The sequence below is a fragment of the Pituophis catenifer genome, unplaced genomic scaffold, assembly GCF_029215685.1.
Source record: "Pituophis catenifer annectens isolate HBS135680 unplaced genomic scaffold, rPitCat1.0.hap2 SCAF_1, whole genome shotgun sequence".
In the NCBI taxonomy this organism is placed as follows: domain Eukaryota; kingdom Metazoa; phylum Chordata; class Lepidosauria; order Squamata; family Colubridae; genus Pituophis; species Pituophis catenifer.
In genome coordinates, this window is record NW_027256881.1 from 13,237,429 (window position 1) to 13,262,892 (window position 25,464).

Genomic DNA, 25,464 nt, shown 5'->3' on the forward strand with positions numbered 1-25,464 from the left:
AAAATTAAACTATAAATGACAGGCCAAGAGAATGATTTGGAAAAAGGCACAAAAAGAAACTAGCTGGATTGGCATCTTTCAACTTTCATCTTTCAACCCATTTACTTTATCACCTTATTTCCTGATGCAAAGGAAACAAAGAAGTGACTGACAGCAAATGAAATTACGAAGGAATGTTATAATGACGGACAGCAAAAACAAGGAAGAAAGGGAGTGAAGACAGAAAAAAAGGCTTTATACTTCCTTCTTCTTAAGTAGCATTGAACCAGAAATCTCAATCCAGTTGCTCAGTAGGCAAAGTTCCATCCGAAATAGGAAGTATTTATAGCCCTTCTGTCAGGCTTTTCATCAGCCGTGGCTATAAATCTCGGTTCTCCAGATACTTAACTCCTTATTCAGACTTGCTTTTCTCAGCAGAGGCTCATGGCTATGACTCGGCAAGATTAGTTTATTGCTGACAGGAATTTAGACGGGAGATTTGCCTACTGCAATACGCAGAGGTCAAAGCCTATATATAGGTCTCAACTCCAGGGTTTAAATTGTAGGCTTTTTTTTTCTCTCCCATCTTTCCAAAGTCAATGGGTACCTGGCTGCTCGGCTGATGGCTTTGAAAAGCACCTAATCTATGCTGACACATTGGATCTCTGTAGCCTGGAACTGCTGATTCCTACTTCATCAGCATGTTTCCAGATCCCTTCCCAGTCACGGTCAGCCAATGGCTGGCCTCAGTCACTCAAGAACGCTCAATACCTTTTGTCGGTGTATACCTTGATTATATTCCAGCAACTGGAAGCAGGTAGAATCCCCTTTGCAGCCCTGAGATAAAATATCCTTCTCCTACTGACTCAATGGCTGTGCACACACAACATATTACAGTTTATGTTGGCCTTGGACCATAATAGGATATTTGATTTAATTATAGATTGTTCCATAAGACCAATTTGATGGGTTCACATGAAATAGTCACCGGCTGCTTTCATACATTAAAACAGGCCAGGATTTGGTGAACTAGAGTCCTGAACTGCATATAACAGTAAGTAATATGAAAACTACATCATGGTTTAATATTATTTGTGAAATGAGCCACTAGCTACACTTGCATATTGTGGTTAATGATATTAAAAGGCATAACCAACCTTTGCCTCCAGCAGAGCCATAATACAGAAATTCCCAAAGAATAGTGAACAAGATCCAGAGCAAACAAATCAAGGAGGTCCTTCCCCTTGGAGATCCATGGTATTAGTTAAATCCATGGAAACCAGAGGGTGACCATGATAAGGAACTAATGGAAATAATGCTCACCCTCAGATCACATCTCAGCTGCTTGAAAACGAAAGTCAGATGTAACATTGTAGTTTAGACAAGTTGGCTGACGTTGATTTGAGCCATAGAAAAACAAAAGCCAGAAGTTCTAATCCTATCCCCAAGGTGCTTTTTCCTTCAAGAGGCAACTGGCCTTTTTGGTTTTTCTTTGAAAGCTGTTTGGATGAGAGCTGTTCTCATCCAAACAGCTCCTTCAGCTCCCACTGGATGGTGGGGAATGGAAGGATTTATACTCCTTGCAGACAGCTGGTCATTAGCAATCTTTTACAGAGTCGTTAAGGCCACCTGGAGGTTTTTCTGTGTCATCAGGTTCACTACTCTCTAAAACAGAGGTCCCCAAACTTGGCAGCTTTAAGACTTGTGGACTTCAACTCCCAGAATTCTCCAGCCAGCATAGCATAGCATATGCTATGCATAGCATATAGCATAGAATTCTGAGAGTTGAAGTCCACAAGCCTTAAAGCTGCCATGTTTGAAGACCTCTGCTCTTTAAAAAATGCAAATTTATTTATTTATTTATATTTAAATTTATATACCACCCTTCTCCCGAAGGACTCAGGGCGGTGAACAGCCAAAAGTAAAAAAACATAGAATGCAAAGTTTAAAAACAATTTAAAAATATATTAAACAATTTGGCCCCACAATTAAAATACCCCATTTAAAATTCAAATTCAAATTAAACAATTGGAGAGTTAGAAACAATTGAAATGACCAACTATCTGCAAGGAATATAAATCCATCCATTCCCCATCACCCAGTCGGAGCTGAAGAAGCTTCTTTTGATGAGAAGCAAAACATCTTCAAAGAAAAACCAGAAAGTCCAGTTGCCTCTTGAAAAAGACATCTTTGGGACAACCATGACCTGGATGACTGAGAATCTCCATAGACATTCTAATCCTATCCTTACAATTGCACCAAAACAGGGGAGAAGGGATGATGATGATGATGATGACGATGATGTTATCCATTCAATCGTGTCTAACTTTTAGCAATCCTAGGGACCAGCTCTCCACATCTTCCGATCTTGCACTACTACTTTGAGTTTTTATATGCTCTTGTGATGGTAACTCCTGATTTCAGTCATGGCAAGTCAATATTTTTTATCCCTCTACCATGGATTAGTACAACCAATATGATCTGCAGGGCACTGACCAAATACAAGGGAATCCGAAAGAGAAAAAAAAATCCAAAACACCTCATTCTTACCTTTTTATCCTGAAACGCATGTTGTGGCTGTGCTCTAATATGGCCATCAGGGACTTTGCATCATATTCAATGGGTTTCCTGAACGTGAGTCCATCGGGTAACCCAACCACCGTTAACCAGCCAGGCTCTTTCAAGAACTTCTCATAGGGCAGTGGAACCACACTGCTCTTCCCCAAGGCCTCACCTGGACAATGTGGAAAAACAATAAATTCTAAAAGACATCTAAACAAAAGCTGGCCACAAGGCATCCCTTTGTTCTGTCTCTTTGTCACATTGTGCTGTTGCTATGACAGAGGATTTGGGCTGAGCTACCCAAAGAGCAGTATATCAAATGTTTGAAACAGCCTTCCCAAACCTCAGGGGCAAGGGTGGGCTTCAAAAATTTTAGCAAGGGGTTCTCTGCCCGGTTGCTGGGTGGGTGTGCCATGATGGATGTGGCATAGGGGGCATTTTTGCCCTCCCCGGGCTCCGGAGGCTTTCTTTGAGCCTCCGGAAGGGCGAAAACAGCCTCCCCAGGCTCCGGAGGCCCTCTGGAGGCCAGAAACAGGCCTTCCCGAACTTCTAGTAGGCCCGTTTTCCGCCCTCCTAGAGCCTCCGCACGCGCCCTGCACTTACCTGCATCCAAAATGGGCCGCATGGGGACTCCTGGGAGAGATGGAGCGGGCAGGGCCAGCCAGGAATGGGATTTGGGGGATCTCCAAACTGCACAAAATTTTAGCTAGAGGTTCTCCTGAACCCCTGCGAACCCCAAGCAGCCCACCCCTTCTCAGGGGTCTCCAGATGCATCAATTTTGAATCCCAAAATCTCCCAGCCAGCACTGCCATTGCTAAGAATTCTGGCATTTGAAGTCTACATATCTGGACGACACCCAAGTGGGGAAAAGCTGCTTTTAGTTCCTCTGGATTAGTGTTTCTTGACATTGTCAACTTTAGGTTATGTGGACTTCAACTCCCAGAATTCCCCAGCCAGCTTATTATAGCTAGAGAATTCTTGGAACTAAAGTCCACACAGCTTAAAGTTGGTGAGATTGAGAAACACTGCTCTGGATTTAGGCATATATTCTCTGCAGCAAGACTTAGGCAGAGGTGCCAGTTGCAGGTAAAGGGCTTATGCTGCAGCCAAAAGTTGGCACCATCCAGACTTATCCTCCAATTGGGGACGTGAATGCAATAAAAATGGCACTGTCTATCTACAAAGAGAGAGACAGCAGAAATTTTGGGGGGCTCACTAAGTTTTTCAAAAGAAAGACGTATACCCCTCCTCACTTCTAAAAACAGGGCACAACATGCAATAAATGTTACAATCAGTGGGGTTGGGCAACAGAGGAAGGAAATGAAAAACAATCAAATACTACCTACCTACCTACCTACCTACGAGACCGTCTTTTGCCACCAATAGCCTCCCACCGACCAGTTCGTTCTCACAGGGAGGGACTACTCAGGGTACCGTCAGCCAAATTATGTCGACTGGCGACTCCCAGGGGGAGGGCCTTCTCTGTGGGGGCTCCAACCCTTTGGAATGAACTGCCCCCGGAGATACGGAATATCCCTGATCTCCGTGCTTTCCGCCATGCCCTCAAAACCCTGATGTTCCAACAGGCGGGGCTAAACATACGAACATGTGAATGATTTTTTAAATGTTATCTAATTCTGGGTTTTATTTAATTGACCAAACTAAGTAATAATTTTAATTAGCAATTTTATGATGTTTGTGTGTCTATATTTTTCTTGACTGTACCCCACCTTGAGTCCTACGGGAGAAAGGCGGTATAGAAATATAATAAATAAATAAATAAATAAATAAATAAATAAATAAATAAATAAATAAATAAATAAATAAATAAATAAATAAATAAATAAATAAATAAATAAATAAATAGTTCAGAAAATTATTTACTTACTTACTTATTTACTTATTTGCTTGCTTATTTATTTACTTATTTACTTACTTATTTGATTTATAAGGCCGCCTCATGCTTGGATGGATGGCATACTGCATAAAACTAATCAACTACAAAAATACTAGCAGTAAAAACAGTATGATAATTGGAATAAGAGTAGTAGCAGTGATAATAATAATAAATGATGAAGCTGCTATATAGGGCCTTAAGATCTCAAAGTGGGAACATTCGTAGCTGTCTTATTTTCTATATCAGCTTTTCTAACCTGTGGCCTTCAGGTGAATACAAAAAGTAACACCCAGGACTCTCAGGTAGCATGTTTAACTTCTAGCCATCTAAATATATCCACAGTAGGGATATTTGGATTTGTAGTTCAACTATATCCAGAGGTTTGGATGTTTCCATCCTTCCACAAAGCCTCTTGACTTGGGGCTGCTTCATTCATTCTTTGAATAAAGGTTAAGATGTCATCACAGTGCCTTAAATGGATTAGTTTCCTAAGAGGAAATAGTCACTATCTGGCAGCCTAATGGTTTGCTAGTTCTCCCATCTGTTAAATCCAACCCTTTGGAACTTCCATCCTCCCAGCCATACAAGTAGGGAATTGGCCAAAAGGTCCCCCAAAACTCTTGGCAAACCCAATTCCCAAGGGAAATCAAAGCTATTCCTTACTATAAAGCACATCAAAGACTTCTTCTACCATCTTCCTGAGGAGATAAACATCTGATCCCTGATCTGGAGAGATCCGAGGAATTGTCCGACCAAAATCTTTTGCCTTCTTCTGGCCGTCCAGATCATGCTCTTTGCTCTGCTGGACGCCTGCCGGCAGGGAGGTAACAAAAAATAGAGAGAAAAGGTGGCAAATCAGGAGATGCTGTGTTGTTATTATTAGACAATTCTTCAGTTTTAGGGCAGAGCTGTTATTTACGATGGATATACATGCAAAACACAAAATCCCCTATTCAATATTCTATGAGATTGGATGATACCCTGTGACATCACCACCAAGCCTATCCGCAGTCCCACCCCCATCCTTGGAATCTGCCTACCAATTGATTTACATGTTGGTTTTCTCCCACGTTCTCCCCTTAAAGCAAGCATGGGGAACTTTGACTCTTCCGATATTGCTGAACTACAACAGCCATTGGCCTCAGCTAATGGAGTTCAATAATGAGACATACTGGGAATTGTAGTTCAAGGCATATTCCAAACCAAGACATGAACATGACCAGACATCATAGGCAGATTTTCTCCATGATGATCTGTCTGCACCAGGCCATTTATGTCTTCCGATTCATCTATAGCAGGGGTGTCAAACTCGATTTCATTGAGGGCCGCATCAGGGTTGTGTTTACCTCAGGGGACCGGTCCTCCCAAGCTCCATTTTCACTGGCAGAGGGTTGCAGGAGGCCGTGGCAGCCAAAAACGGAGCTTGGGAGCCCATTTTTGCTGACAGAAGCACTGTAGGCCAGTCCTTTGCTATTTCCAGGATGGCCCCGCAGGCCAGATCTAAGAACCCCGCGGGCTGGATCCAGCCCCCGGGCCTTGAGTTTGACACCCCTGATCTATAGGTTTTGTCATCCATTACCTTGGAGAAAGACAGGTGACTGCAGCTGTTTCAAATAGAGGCAAGAGAATCAATGTAAGGATTGGCAACAGGCACTGTAAATGTCATGCCAATATAGATTGCTGCTTATTCATGAACCTGGAAAAGCTCTGAGAGGCTGTATTTATAACCCAAACTTTCTTCATCAGTCATGGGAAACAATGCATCTTTGGATTCAGAGATCTGTATATTGGTGCATCCATACAGGTAGTACATACACTTTATTGAAATATATTGTCTTTCTCCTTGTCCCATCTTACATTGTTATAGCACTGACCATCATCAATAGTATCATGATGATCTATTATTATTTTGAATTTGTCTAAGATTAAGCAGATCACAAAAGTACACTAATAATTACGTAAATATACATAAAAGATAATAAATAAATTGCACATGAAAAATATAATTAAATATAAAATCTAGTATTTCATAATATAGGAACTTTATTTAAAAAAACCAATCTATAACAATTTGCTTAGGTGTGTGATTTATTGTCAAGGATTCTCAACTTCCTTTTATTTTAAAACCACTAGTCTTACAGTATAAAGGGGAGAAAGATACCATCTATTATTATACCAACTACTCCAGACATTATTCTGAATTATCTCTCATGGTTTTAATTTAGAAACTCAGAGTATAATTTATCTTATTTATCTGTTCATTCCTCCATCCCTCCATTCATCCATTTATTACCAAGAGAGTCTTTTAAGAATATCATGGATAGCCAAGAAAACAATGATTGCCATCACAGAAGAAATCATTCCAGTGTTCTTACTCAATGCACAAATTACCATGGTGAAATTATCATTATCTTACAACACATTATGCAAAGACCTGGCTCTATTGTTAAGTCTATAGTGCTGTCTACATGGCTGCAAAAAGTCAACAATGACATGATGACACATAATCATCATCAATATTTCTTTACCACCTATTTTTTCGAAGACTCGTAATTTCTAGGCTGTCTCATCAAACAATTCCAACTGACATACAGTGATATAAACAGACAGAAGAACATAAATCTACCGGGAACAATAAAGTAGCATCCCCAATCAAGTATCAGTTAAGTGAACTAATTAATTACATCATGAATTAATAAGAAGACTCTTCAAACAACCAGGATGACACATTCACTGAATGACCTAGAAGTCTAATTTTTATGAGACCAAGAAATGCAAAGACTATTCTAGCTATCTATATCTACTTAAGGAACAAATGTGATTAAGTCGAGAGATATAAATGAGAAGCAACAGTAACAATATCAGACAGATGACAGCCATGGAAGCATTTAAATTATAACTGTTTCTTCACAACACTATTACTGTTAAACATTGCCTCTGTTACTGACAACAATGTCAGGATAAGATAATTGAAACGACTTAACATCCAGGATCTACATCAGCTTCCCCAACCAGCTGTCCTCCAAACACATTGGAAAACAACACACTTCATCCTAATAAACGAGATACTTGGAGGTGTCTTGTAATTATAATGTAGCCCAATCTTTCTGAAGAATGCCAAATTGAGAAGGAGTCTCTTTTAGTCTGTAATACTGGGAACCTAAAGCTGATATAAAACAAAGCAGCAGAAGAAAATTTCAATGTGTCCCAACAAGAAGAAAAAGAAGTCCATCATCTTTATGAATGCTCCCAAATGGATAAGACTATGGACAAAATGTATTAGGTGAAGCACACCTCAGCTTCACCTCAGATAATCCAACCAATGTTGATTTTGACAGCCAAGCAAGACTGATATATTTGCATGCAGAACCACCAAAGAGGTTAAAAAGCAGATGTCCTGCCTTCCAGCCCCAAGCATAAGGTCAGTGTCGCTTGCCTGCAGTTCTCCTATCACATTTAAAACCACTTGCTTATATAATGTAGAACATCTGTGGGATTTTTTTATTGCTTTCCATTGCCTATGGCTGCCTGTGTATTGTCTAGGACTGTGATGGTGAACTTATGGCACATGTGCCACACCTGGCACACAGAGTCCTCTCTGCGGGCATGCGAGCCGTTGCCCAGCTGAGCTCCACTGCACATGCACGCGTGCTTCCCGCTGGCCAGCTGATTTTCAGAATGTGTGGGGAGTGGGACGCATGTGGGAGACACGTGTGCATGCGCAGAGGGGGGCACATGCGCGGGGGGTGGGGGAGCACGGGGAGCTACAACGCCCCCCCACAGCCCATTTTTTGGCCCAGGAGGCTGCAGGGAGGCCTGCTAGGCCCAAAATGGTGCACCTGTGCAGGGGCCGGGGGAGCATAGGGGGGTTGTGTGCGCATGCGCAGGGGGGGGTGCATTGCATTATGGGTGCAGGCATTTGCAGTTGCACACGCATGCACACACTTTCGGCACATGACAAGAAAAAGGTTAGCCATCACTGGTCTAGGATCTCAGAAGTTGCTGCTAAATTGGACAAGAAACTCCTGCAGGCTTCTACTTTAGATCTTTGACTTTAAAGGTTTGAAGAGTGCTAATTCTGACTGTCAGATATATGACGGAGGGAGTATACTCCTAATTTCCCCTCTCCAGCTCGCAGTCTAGGGCTGGGCTCACATGCATGAGTTCCCACAAGGAGGAGCAAGTAATAACATGTGCACATGACATCACAGTAGCTTGCACTGAATCCCTTGTCCATTCACTGAGAAAAGCCATGATTTGATTTGTGGGAATTTGACACAGGCCCATCTACTTTCCCTTCAGTTTTCAGTCAGAACAATTCTGCTGGATGGGATCAACGGATGCAGTAATCCAACCCCATTGGGCATGTCAGACTGAATAGCTTATTTGTACAATATACTTAACCAAATCAGTTAAAAGCCTTGCATAATATGCTACATTAAGTCAGCTCCGGTTCTTTTCATGGCACAGCATGTTGTGCAAGCCCAAACGGTGTTTAGATACCACGCTTAGTCAAAATAGGTAAAAGCCAAGGAGAAGCTATTTGTCTATTACTCTATTAAATTTCTTTACAGGGTTTCTATATGGCTGCAATCAAAATATGCTCCAAGATGGTTACATATCCTATTTAGGAAAATAAGGATAGAAAGCAAAAAGTCTAAAACACCAAGAACAATATCGTTCAAAAGATAGCTCTGGACCTACATCTTATTTAGGGTATAATTAATAATAAATAATCAACACGCCAAGGTTGATTAATGTTAACCTTGGCTTCTATTTTTACTTCTAATTATTAGTTAGTTGATAGCTCAATATATTATGTAAATCCAGAAAATGGGTTAATTCAGTCACAAAGTGAAGCACATTAAACCAGGGAATCCTGCAGGCCACAGTGGGTTTTTGTTTCTGTTTTAAAATAAAAAGCAAATCAGAGCCCCTAAACCCAATTCTTTCTACCTCAAAGATAGACCAATACAATTCTGGGTGATTTGCAGTTTATAAGAAGGATTGTGATACCCAGTTGTTAATAATGGCAACAATTAAAGGCATTCTCTCTACCCACCCCAGACAATCACACATAGAGAACACTCCCCAAACAAAGAAAAGGAGGAAAATATTTTTGAGAACGTGGCCAAAATACTATTGCTGAAAAAACAAATTCCTGAATCAAGGCAAGGCTGAGCAATCTGTTTTTAATACTGCTACTCTCATTCATTTTGCCACCCCAAGATCCAGTTGACAGATCAAACTAGTTAATAAAAAATGAAACTCCCACAAATCTGACATATAGCCACCCCTGACCAGATACATCCAAGTGGACAACCATCAGACAAGTCAATGACAGCAACTAAGCAGTTAAGCCTGACGTGCATCAGATGCTGGCATTAAATTTGGCACCCGGTTACATAATTGCTGGTTTTACCAAGGCAAGGCGAATACTTACTGCAGAACTTTTTGAAATCGGCCTGGACCTCCTTCCTTGTGTTCATGAACAGCCTCCCTTTTTCTGTCCCAACTACAAAAGTATTTTCATCGTGGACAGCAACACAGGCAACCTCTGTGTTGAGTTTAGAAAGCGCTGAGCACTGGGGAAGGAGACGGAAGAGAAAATGGAAGAGTCGTTATTTCAATTTGTTTTTAGAATGGGAAGAGGAGAGGAGAGGAGAGGAGAGGAGAGGAGAGGAGAGGAGAGGAGACAAGTGGCTGTCCGGTCTCTTCTTAAAATCCTCCAGTGATGGAGCACCCACAACTTTTGAAGGCAAGCTATGCCACTGGTTAATCGTCTTCACTGTTAGGAAGTTTCTCCTTAATTCCAGTTTGCTTCTCTCCTTGATTAGTTTCTAACCATTGTTTCTTGTCTGGCCTTTTGGTACTTTGGAGAATAATTTCACCCCTTCTTCTTTGTGGCAGCCCTTTAAATATTGGAATACTGCTATCATGTCAGGATTTTTCCAGTGTCATTGTACCAGCATATTTTAACAATGGATTTGAGAGCTGTTATGCCTGCCACTGTGTACTTCCACTATGTATTCCAGTTGGACTACTGGAATGACACTGTATGTGGGGAGGCCCATGAAGACTGCACTTACTTCAAAATGCAGCAGTTATGTTCATCTCTAGAGTTGGCCATGGGGAGATGCATAAGAGCTCCACTGTTTGTTAATCTTGTGTATTTAAATTCAAGGTTCTAGTGCTTGCAGTATTTTGTGCAGCATTAGCCTTCCCACTTTTTAAAAGCTGATCACAAGAAATCTTTAATGGTATCATTCTCTGTTATGAATAAATTAGCTAAATACCAGAATGAATTTCTTACATGCAGTCTTACTACAAGCCATTAAGAATATTCTTTTATATATGTGCTGTATAAACCTCTCAAAATTAGCTTTATTATTATTATTTAAACAATAATTTAGGCTTGTTTTTGAGGGCAGGTTGAGGTCTCTAATTATCATAGGGCAGCGGTTCTCAAACTGTGGTCCATGAAACCCTGGGGGGCTGCGATGGCTGCGAGGGGGTCCATGAAGGCTTGAAGAAATGTTATGATTTAAATCTTGAATTGCCTTGGGGGTCTGTGGCCATGGTCCGTGGCCACAAAAAGTATTTAAAGGGGGTCCATAGTGAAGAAAAGGTTGAGAATCAATGTCAAAGAGCATTCTCAACAAATGGGAGTACCATTTTGTAACCTCTAGCTTTAAATGCACTTGCAAACCACAACAATTTCTGCCAAAGATATTGCAGTTTGGTTTGACACCCAAATGAACAAAACTAAATTGTCCACTTTTCTGCCTCTGGAGTCCTCTGCACCAGAAACCACAGATGCTAATGGATGAAACAGAAGCAGACAAATTGGTTAAAAAGCATTATTTGCTGAAGCAGTTGGAAACACTTTGCTTGAGTTCTAAATTATGGTGCCATAAAACCTGGTTTGATGCAATCTCTAAAATGAAGAAATTGAATCACATATCAAGCTAAGCCATAATGTTGTTTTGGTTTGGCTTAACGTGCTGTATAAACTTAACGACTGTGACTAATATAATGGTTCTAATGCACAAAAAGCCAGATAATTACAATTCATTCAGTAAATCATGGTTAGGTCTTAGCACAACATGTGAATCCAACCACTGGCTCTGTGAAGACCACTTTAAATATATTTATTAGATCTTCTCAATATAAATTTAGCCATGTCCCAAATTCAATACTCTGTTGTAATGATCACAATGTGTTTAATTGTTTAATTAGAAGACTGTGAGGGATTAAAAGGGGAAAAAATTAAACCACATCAGTCCAAAGATTTATTTGGTTTAAAATTAAGATTTTCAGGCAAGGAGCTTTCTCAGCAGATGATGCTGAACATGGAACCCAAGCCATTTGTGCAAGGTGTAAATTCTTGTCACTGAACTACAATTGTTTCTCTAAGGAGTCTTGTAAAGCTGCCCAGTCTTGAGACAATACAGTTTGCATAACAGTTTGAAACTGGACTAGAATCAGAAGAGCCCAAAGACAGGCAGGTTAGCAAGCATCTCAGAAGACAATTCCTGTATCAAGATTCAGGAACAACTTGACAAGCAGGAACTCTAAGCAAAAATCAGCAAGCGGAATGTCAATAGAGATTAAGTCTTAACTCAAAATCAGGAGTATAAGGTAGGAACAGCAGACCAGTCTGGTGGAGAACTATAATAAGCAGCAGCACAGGTGAAAAGCATCTGGATGTCTTACTGGATCATTACTTAACATGAACCAACAACGTGATGAAGTTGCAAAGAAAGCAAATGCTATCCTAGGCTCTATCAAGGGTATTGTTGTGGCCCACCAGTGGCCAACAGAGCTGGCAGCAGATTCGGACAGTGAGAAGGTTGGGGAGGAACATGGGCCAGTCAGTCTGGGGAAGGCTCTGATGAGGGCTCTGCGTCAGAGGCAGAGAGGGGGCCAGGGCCAGATGCCAGTTATCAGCTGCCTTCAGAGTCAGACATCAATGAGGCAGCAAACAGAAGCCTGTTCCCAGTGTGCGCATGCACAGAGTTGCCAGACGAACAGCTAAAGAACAAGGGTCAACTTGGGAGTAAGGCCACAGGTGGACGATGAATGGCCCCTCCTAGAGGGAATAAAAGAGGAGCGAAAGGGGAGTGGAGTTTGCAGGAGACAATTAGTTCGCCTAATTGGTTTGTGACTTTCTGAGATTCCTTGGTAAGTTTTGAAGATATCGGCCTGACAGCTCTCCAAGCCAGATAAGGTCTGTGACTGCAAATTCTCCCTTGAAAGACTTTGCTGGATGTGAATGAGAAGAATTCACAGTAACTTAATAAAAAGGGGTTTTTGTCAGGAAAGGAGTCTGCTTCATGCTCTTGGGAAGCCTAGGTCAGAACAGGTATGAAGTCAAAATTAAGAAAAGTCATTATTCCTCTCTTTGCTGCACTGGACAGACCACACCCATAATATGGTGTCCATTTGGCAAGATACTAAAAACCTGGAATGTGTCCAGAGCAAAGAAACCAGGATGATAAGGTGATTGGACAAACAATCGGAGGTAATGGAGGTGTTCAACCTGGAGAAAAGAAGAATGTAAGAAGAGAATGACAATCCTCTTCAAGTATCTGAAGGTCCGTAGAAGATAGGGCACAGCAATCCAGAAGGCAGGACAACAAAGAACTGTATAGGCTTAACTGTAAGGAAGTACTTTTGAACATCAGGAGAAAAAAATCTGAATAAAAGCTCTTTAACCGCAGAATAGACTGTTTCAGAAAGTGATGTATTCTCTTTCATTGTTTAAACAAAGGCAGGCTGGCTGGCATTTGTCTGACATGACACATAGTAATACTGGATTCTTTGCACTGAATAAAGACTAGATGATCTCTAAGGAACCTTCCAAGCTTCATACTCTATCACTCTAAGTTGTCCATACTCGGCCATGGATTTTGAGTTTATAGTAGGACCAATTTGAGCTTGGAAGACTCTGAATCAGAATCTGTCAGTTTAATTTACCTCACAGAGATGAGGATAATGAAATGAGGATGCAAAGGACCATGAATAATATTTTGGCAGAAAGGCAGTACAAGTAGTCCTCAAATTAGGACTGATCACTCAGTGACTGTTTGAAGTTGTGATTTACCTGAAAAGGGGGACTTTAAATTTGTATACCGCCCTTCTCCCTGAGGACCTTATGACCCAGATCCAAAGTTCCAACAATCCCCGCCCTCCAGTCATGTGACTGCACTTCAAGAACTCGGCATTTTATAACTTACAACTGTAATGGGCAGGCTCCATTATGGTCTTAATTCAAGGACTACCTATATATTAAAAGTAATTAATAAATGAAACCAGATTGACTTTACAGATCCAAATATAACGCTTTCTGAATGCAATCAACTTTATAAAATACAGGTGGGAAGGTGTCTATTCCAAAGACAATTAACTAGCATAATATAAATATTAGCGCCATGGTGGTGCAGTGGTTAGGATGCAGTATTGCAGGCTGAGTCTGCCCACTGCCAGCAGTTCATTTCTGACCAGTTCAAGGTTGACTCACCCATCCATCGTTCCGAGATTAGTAAAATGAGGAGCCAGATTGTTGGGGGCAATATGCTGACTCCGTAAACCGCTTAGACAGGGCTATAAAGCACTGTGGAGCGATATATAAGTCTAAGTGCTATTGCTAGTATTAATTGTTATTATATTAACTATTATGTATTATATAGCTCAGCACAGAATTGTCTCCTACTGTCCATGGGTTTAGGAGACTCTGACAACAGAGTCATACCATTCAGGTCATTTCCAAACAACTCTAAATGTTCAATCTAGACATATTCTTCCGGATTAGGTTTAATTTCAGTACTTTTTAAAATGTTAATAGGCTGCAAATTTATGCATGCATACTCCTTATCCTAATCTCTTCCACATTAAAGATTAGTTTCAAAGACTGTGCCAGGTATGTATCTTATTCAGCGGGGTGGGGTGTTTATTTATGTAACATTTCTATAGGGATTAAAAAAACACAAGAAAATAGGGATTGGGAAATTATGATTTTTTTAAAAAAAGAAAATTATTCTTTTATAATAGAAAATAAAAGGTTTGTCATTTGGGGTGGGGGTGAGATTAAGCAAACACCAGAGTTGATAAAACAAGGACATCTGAAACATTCTATGTCGACATGAAGGTTAAGAGAAACCACAATATGTATTTTTAAGGATTGATTTCAAAGCTCCTTTAGCTACGGATACAAGCCATTTCCTCTTCAGACTCTAGCCCTTGGAGCAATTTCTCTGCAATAGCCACCTAAAGTGACACAAGCTCTTTGTTTCCTCCATAAATCTGTGGCCACATTTTGAAACAAACCACAGAGTCTTTGTTGACCTATCAGTTACGTAAAATTTTTGGCTCCAGCCAAATTGATTTGATTAGCCTTTCTCCTTTTTTTGGCAGCTGGAATATTTGCAAACATGCTGTGACGTCATAGAAAGAGCATTTGAACATTTGTTCAAATCATGTAAAAATTAAGACTGATCAATGGGATTAATCCCAATGGTTGAACGGTAAAAGGAAGGTGTTCACGAGACTCATTGGTACTAGCATTTACACAAAAATGAAGGCCAGGTAAAGAACTAATTATTGCATTTTTAAAATATGCCAATCTTAGTTAGCTTTAACTCCAAAGAACGGTATGTTGTGCAAACCCAAACATTTTTGGTTTTCTTATGCTTCAGTGTGCTGTGGAAATCAGAAAAAAAGGTTTGATTCAATAACTAAGTTCTCTCTGTTGTGGGAACACAGAATTATGAGATTCCTAAACCAAGGCTGGGCTCCTACGAGAGACTACAATAGGGTTGGATAGTTGTAATTCAGAATCTTGAGGGAATCCAATCATTTTCTTCACAGGTTGTGTGAAGAATTATCTTCATACTAAATCAACGTAAGATTTCTTTGGGTGTTACTGATTTATATGTGAACCCAACCATTTTGTCTCGTTAAGCTAAGTTTACTGAGTTCAGTTTTGCTAACTTGATCTGGGATTCAGTTATATTATAGGCAAAGATGGAGATAAATCCATAGGTTTTCTGGAGTTGGAACCACATTAGGAGTACAAAGCCACTTAGGGTATAAATGGGATTGTGAAATGGTGAAATGGATAAAATGGATCCAACAAGAATAATGGATCCAACAAGAATAAATATCTCATTTCCCTCAGCTCTAAAACCACCTAGGCTCCACATACAATCTTTAAAAATAAAATTTAATTTCTGACTGAAACTGCCGCTCGCGCCTCAGGCTGTCAGAATGGGCACAGAAAATGGCGAATCGGCAATCTATCAGAAGAGCCGAATACCGCTGCTTCTGAGGGTTTCCAGTAATCTCCTCACTAGACTGTAGCTAGAACACAGAAAAAAACGAAATCCAAATAGAAAGCTAAAGCTGAAAAAAATTCTCTGGAGAGAATAAGGCACTCAGGTGTAATCCCTTCCACTGAGTGAAAAAGACTGAAGGGTTAACGTCACAAGGGGCAGCTGCAGAAATTTTGATAGGCACTCAGTACACCCAATCATCAATCAAGTTCCCAGAAGCAGGATTGGCGGCGCATCGAGTCAGGAAAATAGGAGGAGGATTTGAAAATACCGCCCTGTGCCCAAAAAAGGAGATAGAAGTAAGCTGCGCTGGGAGAGAGAAAAAACTTGGAGTGGTGAGGAAACCATGCTTGTTCACCCAAGCTTCTCTAGAGCTTCAAAACCAGCCCTCCAAAAACAATCTTTATTAATGACTTTTTAAGTAAATTGGTATATTCCTGAAGATGAATTCATTGTGAGCTATTTTAGCTAATTCTTTTTAATACAGCTTTGGTTTTTATTACTTTTTTGGGTACACTGCTCTGGACTCAAGGAAGATGATGGCAGTAATTATAATATGGTATAATATAGTAAATAGATGTTTTTTGATCTGCCCCACTCCTCAAAGTGAACATTTTGCAAAGAGGTAATCTATTTATCCCCAACTGTGAAAAAATATACATGGTTTCAAAATGAATTAACCTTGGTGCCACATATAATTAATTTGCAATTTGGCTTATAGCTGGCCTTTTCTTTAGGATCTCAAACCGGCCTACTTGAGTTGGAGGGAAAATAACTGACCCCTAATACCTTAGTGAATTCCTTTGAATGAGAATAAATGTGATCTTGGATCTTCCAAGACTTAGTCCAAAGTCTTAATCACAACACAACATTAGCTACCGAGTAACAGAGGTACCTTGGCTCTCAACTACATCCACTGAAAATATAAGTTTCTTCCAAACATACAATTCGCCAAAAACTTACCATAGAGTCTAAGGCTGATACTAAGCTGGTGATAACTTCATCTTTTTGAGAAAACACCAAGTGCCATTGGTCAGGTCTGCAGTTGTTAAGAAGTCCATCGGAAAGCTTCCCCAGCAGTGCCATGATTGCCTGAAATCAACAAGAAACAACTGAAGGTTAGATGAGTTTTGTATTGCCTGGACATCAAAAACCACAATAGAACAACCAGATAGTCTCCGAATGTTATACACTGCCCTTTTCTAGAGTCAATTCAAGTGTTATGGTGCTTGCTGGAATTCAAAGGTGAAAATATGTTCCCCCACCCAATCTATCCCGAGTCTTGATTCTTCCCAAAAGCATTCTCCAAAACTATTACCAAATTGCAATTGTTAAAAATGTGCTACAAGAACCTTATTAAATACTTAATTGAACATAGTAATTATATTAGCTGGGTTTCATTTATTTAAAATAAATTTACTTTTAACTGACATTCTATTTTCGCTTGGCGACTTCATATCATATAGCCTACCTGTTGACTACTTAACTATTACTAAGAGAGTGAGCTTGGGGGAAAAATTGCATAGCACTATTCCACAGATGTGGTTAATGGAGATTATTACAGTATTTCTTTCTCTCGCCTTCACTGAGAGAGGATAAACAAACTGCACCCTCCACCATGCTACAATAATAAAGAATTAATACAAGGATCTCCTGGATGGTGGGTCTTTGCAAATCCCCATTAAGAGCCAATTCTTGGCCCCATTGAATTGTGGCCTGCAATGAAGATAGCGGTTTTGTCTCCAAGATGCAGATCTACAACTGTCACATGGAAGCAGAAAAACCCATAGGCAAAGTCACACTTACTTCAGAATTTCAAACTGTTTTGCAATGATTACTCTGCTTGAATTCAATTGATCCTCTTCTTCCTCTTCTACCATCAACCCATTGCCATTCTCCTGCAACTATCTCCTGGCCCCCAAACAGACTTCCTGTTACACAAGATTTTTGCTCATAAGCAAGACCATATATTAAATACATTAAAAAAGAAAAATAAACAACTCATCGCTGCTTCCAATGAACTTTCTTCAATTAAGTTCTCGCACAAGTCACACCAGTACAGACTACTGGGGACAGCCTATGGCAAAACAGTCCCTCTTGTTTGCAAAGGAGGACAGAGTTCCTAAAAGTAATAAAACTCTTGAGACTGGAAAGGAGGAGGAGGGGAAAACAAACAATCAGGAATCTACAAATGAATCTAGCAGTTGGCTGCTGCAAACGTTTGTTTTCATTCTAATGAGATGATCTCATCCTTTTCTTAAGTCATGACCTTCTGAAAAACCAAGAAAGGTGGAACTGGGTGAAGGGCAGCAGTTCCTGGAGATCATTCCGGATGTCTTTCTAACAAGGATGACCTTGTTACAATACGGTGCTAGTAAAATGGCAGGGCAGTCATGGTGAAGTTGCCCTAGGATAGGATGGGATGGGATGGGAAAGGATAGGGCAGCTAACCTTTTCGGCACCGAGTGATCAAATGTTAATGCAATGTGTGTGCGCCCCCCATGCACCCCACGACCTCACACATGCACCCCCTGCGCATGCACGACCCCTGTGCATGCGCGCATGGCCCTGAGCATGAGCATGTGGCCAAGCATGCATGTGCGACCCCACGCATGCGTGTGCGTCTCCTGCATGTGCCCTGCCCCCGCGCATGCGCGGCAGAGAGCCAAAAACCAGCTGGACGGCAGGAGGCGCACATGCATGCGTAGCTGAGTAGGGGCCACGGCTCGCATGCCCGCAGAGAGGGGTCTGCGTGCCACCTGTGGCACATGTGCCATAGGTTCACCATCACGGGGATAGGAAGAATAGGAATAGGAATAGGAATAGAATACTTTATTGGCCAAGTGTGATTGGACATACAAGGAATTTGTCTCCAGTGCATAAACTAACTCTCGCTGTATATACAAACAACAAAATAATATAATCATAAGATACCAATAGGAGAAAGCGGTGGAAAAGATGAGATGGGTAATAGTAATACAGCCACACTATATGGGTAAATATCCTTAGACATAGGACAGTACTGTGGTAATTACGTATTCAGCAGAGTGATGGCATGAGGGAAAAAGCTGGCTTTGAGTTTAGTTGTTTTGGCATGAAGAAAAGAAAAAATGCATCCCCTCTCAAAAGGAATAAAAGGTATGACTTTGCCTAAAATTTCTATAATACTCGATTCATATGTCCAGAGACAAATTCAGAAATAACTATTTCTGCAGCAGCGTTAACCAGCCATCAACACCTAAACAACAACTAAAAACTTCACACAATCAGGAACCATATAAATACAACCTGTAGAACAGCCCAGTGCACATAATCTGCAGAGAGGGGTTCCCTGATGATGGGCTCCAGCACCAGCCAAAATCTTGAAAGAATTTCAATTTCAATTTCAAATCTTTATTGTCAGTGTACAGTACAACATATGTACAATGAGATTGGTTGAGCTCCAATCTCATTGTACCTTTGACCCTGGTGACCAACTCATATTGGATCCTACAATGTTATCCAGGACATGTATATTTGCCTTCATTTGCATAATTACTTCTATTTAACTAGAAATATAATCCATTTTATAAATGTGGAAAAGCAGTGACTAAATGAGCTGAGTACATGCTCAGCTGGATATCCAGAAGTTGTGAATGAACAACTGCCATTAACCTGTAATATGAATTTTTACCTTGAAATCAGACATGTGCTGCACTGCTTTACAAGGAATACAAATGCCATCCAATGTTAAGAACAGTGACGTCACATTGACTGTTGAGTGATGTCATAATCAAAACACTCACTTTCTTCCTGGAGCTATAAAGATCAATCAAATCCAATGGACACCTACACTGGAGGCTTTTAAAAAGAGATTGGACTGCCATTTGTCAGAAATGGTGTAGGGCAGGGGTGTCAAACTCAATTTCATTGAGGGCCACATCAGGGCTGTAGTTGACCTCGGGGAGCTGGGTGGGCATGGCCGGGTGGGTGGGCGTGGCCAGCTTTATGCCACTCCTCAAACTGCTGGCATGTTTCTTATTCGCACTGGGTAGACTGGGCCGAAGCCACGCTGGCCTAATGTTTCTTCTTCGCATTGGGTAGACCGGGCCAAAGCCACATTGGGTAGACTGGGCCAAAGTCGCATTGGGTAGACAAGGCTGAAGCAATGCAGGACAGCCCCTTACATTTTCCAGGACAGCCCCTGCAGGCCGGATTCGACCACATTGGATCCGGCTCGCGGGCCTTGTATTTGACACCCCCTGGTGTAGGGTCTCCTGCTGGAGCAGGGGGTTGGATTAGATGACCTACAGTATACGGTCCCTTCCAACTCTATTAATCTGTTAATCTGAAACCTTCAATCCTTGGCATACTACATTTTTACCCACAAAGAATTATTTAAATGAGGTCAAGGGAAAATAATTCACAGTATGGTCTCTCATCTCTATTTCCATAAATCCAGGTCCATGTACCCTTGAGAAGTGTTAGGCCTATAAGTGTCATTAAGTAATCTCTTTCCCTGTCATTCTTAATATAGAATAGCATTTTGCCCGTGATGGATATGCTCTCCATACACTGTTGTTTTCAAAGAGAAGAATCTTCGCTAGGCCTTCCTCTAACTTTTCGCTTATTCCTTCCCTCCAGGCCCAAATAACCTCAGAGTTACTTATTTTAGGAAAAGAAGGACATGTATGGCTGAATTAAAGGCACCATGAATGAAAGGTATGATATTGTTGTGGCCCATCAGCGGCTTATGCAGCTAGTAGCTGATTCTGACAGCGAGGAGGCTGGTGTGGTGCTGCGCCAGCAGCCTGTGCAGCTGGCACTCGAGTCGGACAATGAGGAGGCTGGAAAAGATGTGGTGCCAGAGGTGGGGATTCAGCCAGGGCCTTCAGAACCTCCAGAAGCTCCCATAAGTGAAGAGGAAGAGGAGGAGCCACTTCTCGATGCACGGGCGCGCAGAGCTGCCAAAAGGCAGGAGTGGCTCCTCAGGAGGAGGTCTCCTTGAGAGTAAGGCTTGGGGCTAATTGGCCACTCCCTTAGCCTATTTAAGGAAGGACGACGACTGAGGCAATTTGCAGGGAACAACTTCGTTCACTCTCCTTCGCGTCTTGATCTTAGTTCTCTGCAAATTGCTTCTGGGCTTTCTGCCAACCATAGTAAGATTACAATTATTTATTCTTTGGATTCTTGTAGGCTGTTAAGAAAGTTAATTAACAGCCTTTGTTTGAAAAAGACTGATTTAATTTAGTAAACTAAGGTTTGTACAGACTTTGTGTGTGCTGCGTTCTTTGGGGTCCGTAGCTAGGGCAGAACAGATATATGTAGATCTAATAAATAATACAAAGACTTTATTTATTTTACAGTATTTATAAAGATAAATACCACTGACATTCTAGGCCCGTGATGGTGAAGCTATGGCACAGGTGCCACAGGTGGCACGCAGCACCTTCTCTGTGGGCACGCAAGCCATCGCCCCAGTTCAGCTTCACCTCGCATGCGCATGCGCCTCCCACTGGCCAGATGATCTTCGGGTCTCTGCCGTACATTTGCAGGGGGGGCTGCGGGGGCGCATGTTCATGCGGGGGGTGGGGCATGTGAGTGGGGGCACGTGCGCATGCACGGGGCCGCACACACATTGCCTTTTGGGGGTTCCAGTGCACGCGCTTTGGCCACTCAGTCCAGAAAAGGTTAGCCATCACTATTCTAAGCAGTGTACAAAGAATGCAAACTATTAAAACCAGAATCAGAAATGAAAACTTAAAGCAACAACCAACCAACCAACCAACCAAATAAATAAAATATAGAGTTATTCATATGCCCAGTCCTCATTAGCCTATTAAAGTAGAGGAATCCTCTTATTTAGGTTTTATTTTCTTCTACCAGTATATCTTTCCTCCCTCTTCTTTTTCTGCAGACATCTCTTATCCCTCCTCCTTTTGATTTTGTTTGGTTACATAAATAATGCCTTTGGCAGCCTGAACATCAGAAATAGAGAGGCTGCTAAATTGCCGTTCCATAAAATCCTATTTGAAGGCCATCTTGTGATGGATCCCATTAATAAAAGGGGAGGTTGTCAGGATTTGGTCCAACTTAATTCTAGCTGCAGCCAGACTGAAGAAAGGAACAGTTTTTTTCTTTAAAAAAAAAAGGTTTGGGAAAGAGAGGGCAAAGAAGGAGAGTGAGTCTCTAATGAAGCAAGATTGTTAAACCCAGGATGCCTCCCTACAGAATAAAAATGAAGCAAGCTCAGTTAACTCAATTTGTTTGCTAGACTACCATGGTGTCAAGCATTCAGAGGGAGGGAGGGAGGGAGGGAGGGAAGGAAGGAAGGAGGATCCAATGTCCTTCCCAACTATGTGATGGAGAAAAATAAGCTTTTTTGCCAAGAGAAAGAAAAAGACTTGATTGACCTTGCTGGGAAACTTAAGACAATTTTTGCTGAGCAAACCATATAATTGCCGCCAACCCGAATGGTACCATATCAGGGGTGAAATCCAGCAGGTTCTGACAGGTTCTGGAGAACCGGCAGTGGAAGTTTTGAGCAGTTCGGAGAACTGGCAGCGGAAATTTTGAGTAGTTCGGAGAATCGGCTTATACCACCTCTGGCTGGCCCCAGAGTGGGCTGGGAATGGGAATTTTGCAATATCCTTCCCCTGGAGTGGGGTGGAAATGGAGATTTTGCAGTATCCTTCCCCCAGGAGTGGGGAGGGAATGGAGATTTTGCAGTATTCTCCCCCTGCCATGCCCACCAAGCCATGCCCACCAAGCCACGCCCATAGAACTGGTAGTAAAAAAAAATGGATTTCACCACTGGTACCATTTAAATATACACTCACCTAAACTATATCTACCTGTTTTGATGGCAGGTATACTACGCTGGTAGGACAGGCATCTTCTTGTGGAAAGGAACAGATTTTTTTCAAACTTTTTTTTCCATCTCCCAAGGGTGAAGGAAGTAATAAAATAAGTTGGTAAAAAAAATTTTCAATTGTGGAGCTCAGAGGGAGGCTAGTTTTAAATCTGTCAGATACTTGATACCAAAATTTTACATTTCCTGTTGGTGGCTTCCCAATGAATTTTGAAGCTGCAAACTTAGCGATTTGCTGCAGACCCCCAAATAGGAATAAAGAATCATATGCAGTCCACAAAGAAAAGTGCAAATTACTCTTAAGACTGAGGAAGGAGGGGGCTTGAACCCATTACCACTAATAGCCACTCTAATACTTTACCCACACAAACTTTTACTGAAGGACAAAACTCAATCCAGATCAAGACCTGAACAAAAGTAATGAATTAGAGCTCCTTTTTCTGTCTATTCTCAATTATCCAGGTCATGGTTATCCCAAAAGTGCTGTTCAAAAGGCAACTGGATTTTTCTGGTTTCTTTCTTTGAAAACATTTCCCTTCTCATTCAAAAAGGGCCTGGTGGCTCAGCAGACTGAAAGCATTGTGATTAACACCAGCTGTCTGCAATTACTGTAAGTTCGAATCTCACCAGGCTCAAGGTTGACTCAGCCTTCCATCCTTTCTAAGGTAGATAAAATGAGGACCCAGTATGTGGGGGCAATAAACTGACTTTGTATAAATATACAAAAGTATGAAGGCTATTGCTTAACGCATTGTAAGCCGCCCTGAGTCTCCAGAGAAGGGCGGCATATAAATCAAACTTAAAAAAAAAAAAAAAAGCTTCTTCAATTCTGAACAGAACAGCATCTTTGTGACAACTCCTTTTTCTCTTTTTGCAATCCTGATCCACATAAACTGGGAATCTTAAAATGGACAGCTGAGCGTCTGGGCTCAGCTGTCCATCTTAATTCAATCTTGACTCTCTACTCATGCACAAATTTGCACAGGGCTTGTTTTGTTTTGTTTTGTATAATTAGCAAAACTAAAAATCCTTCCAACTTTTAAACCACAGAGTTAATTACTGAAAGATATAAAGCACTGAACCATACAGAAATAGCCTAGAATAGCTGGGTCATGAAGCCAAATTATCTTCCCATTTTTCCAAAAACGCTGTCATAGTAATATCGGTAGCAATAGCACTTGGATTTACTGTATATGCTGCTTCATAATACTTCACAGTCCTCTCTAAGTGGTTTACAGAGTTAGCCTATGGCCCCCAACAATCTGGGTCCTCATTTTACCTACCTCGGAAGGATGGAAGGCTGAGTCAACCTTGATTTGGTCAGGATCGAACTCCTGGCAGGGGGCAGAATTAGCCTGCAATGCTGCATTCTAACCACTATGTCACGACGGCTCATCAGTGTCAATGGAACTGGCAGCTCAGTGTTGTGATCACTACACAGCATCCTTTGCTATATCCAAGGGCAAGCTACCTTGTAAGGACAGGACACATGGACCTCTGTCTTCTAATACAGTCTCTTTGCTATCCCATCTGCCACTGCCTCATCATTTCTAATATTAGGCCAAAAGCAATATGTAAGGGTAGAAAGTTTGTACTTCCTTTTAGCCCTGAATTCCTGAGGAATATGGAATAGCAAGGAAGACAACCTTCTAGAAGATTTGGATGCCAAGAAGAAGAAAAAAAACCTCTCACAAAGACCTCGCAGGAAGTTTCTACCAGACCCAACTTGGAAATGTAATCTAGACTTCTCCCTGCTTCTCCTGTGAAGCAAATGAAAGCAGAATAATGAATATGATTCAGTACGATATAAAACACAGGGGCACATAGCACATTTTGGCCTTATGAATCTATTCAAAGGTTGTGGAGGAAAAAATGAAAGTTTGACTGGCCCTTAGTTCGCCTCGTCACTGCTGAGCCACAGAACATCAGTTGCTCTCCCTGATACAGCTTTTTAAAAAAATCCTCCCTTTTCTGCCCAAAGATTTGTACATTCTCATTCAATTTTAGTAAAAAAAAAAATATGCATTCTTAAAAAAAAAAGTCAACCCACATACTTTATCTTAACTATAGGTAGAACTTAAGGTAAATCTTAAATTACTGAGCAGGTTACAACTGTAATAAATAAAAAGTAAGGCTTCTGATCACATGCAAGGATCCTTCTCTTAATCCTTTTTATACGCAAGTGCTTTTTCAGAAGCTTACGGTATTATCAAATTTCTAGGCTGCCCAACTCCAACAACTCTGAGTGACCTAACATATAAAAACAGTTCTCATTTTTTAAAAAATCAAATAAAGACTCCCAAAGACAGCTGACCTTCTTTTGTACCTATGGAGATAAAAAACAAAGGTTCCCCCATCATCTACCCCAAAAGTTTAATTTTTTTTTAAAGGGTAGTAAGGAAGGGGCCATGTGAATCTCCAGAGGGATATTATTCACCTCTAGAAGGCAGGTGCTACAACACTGAGGCCCACCTTCTGGATTCTGCTAAATGACAACAGTTAATTAACAGGATCAAGAAATAGCCAACTCTGCCAGGTCTTACATCATGGGAGACGGGCAGTCCTTCAAACAATTGACCCTAAGCTCTATGGAGGTAGTGACAGATTTTATTTTCCTGGGCTCCAAGATCACCGCAGATGGGGACTGCAGCCAAGAAATTAAAAGACGCTTGCTCTTGGGGAGGAAAGCTATGGCAAATCTAGATAACATACTAAAAAGCAAAGACATCTCCCTGCCAACAAAAGTGTGTATAGTCAAGGCTATGGTTTTCCCAGTTGCAATGTATGGCTGAGAAAGCTGGAGCATAAGGAAGGCTGAGCGCTAAAGAATTGAGGCCTTTGA

The 25,464-nt window shown here is 41.2% G+C and overlaps 1 protein-coding gene across 2 annotated transcripts in view; it reads right to left on the minus strand.

Annotated features, from left to right (window-relative positions):
• GTF2IRD1 (GTF2I repeat domain containing 1) overlaps nucleotides 1-25,464 on the minus strand; it is a 149,890-nt gene that overhangs the window by 65,934 nt on the left and 58,492 nt on the right. For both annotated transcript variants that reach the window (XM_070945644.1, XM_070945636.1), the window contains exons 2-5: nucleotides 16,736-16,864; nucleotides 9,883-10,024; nucleotides 5,103-5,249; nucleotides 2,530-2,713 (exon numbers count right to left, since the gene is read on the minus strand). In XM_070945644.1, coding sequence (XP_070801745.1) covers nucleotides 2,530-2,713; nucleotides 5,103-5,249; nucleotides 9,883-10,024; nucleotides 16,736-16,858 — 596 coding nt within the window. In that variant the 5' untranslated portion in view covers nucleotides 16,859-16,864. The remainder of the gene's footprint in view (nucleotides 1-2,529; nucleotides 2,714-5,102; nucleotides 5,250-9,882; nucleotides 10,025-16,735; nucleotides 16,865-25,464) is intronic.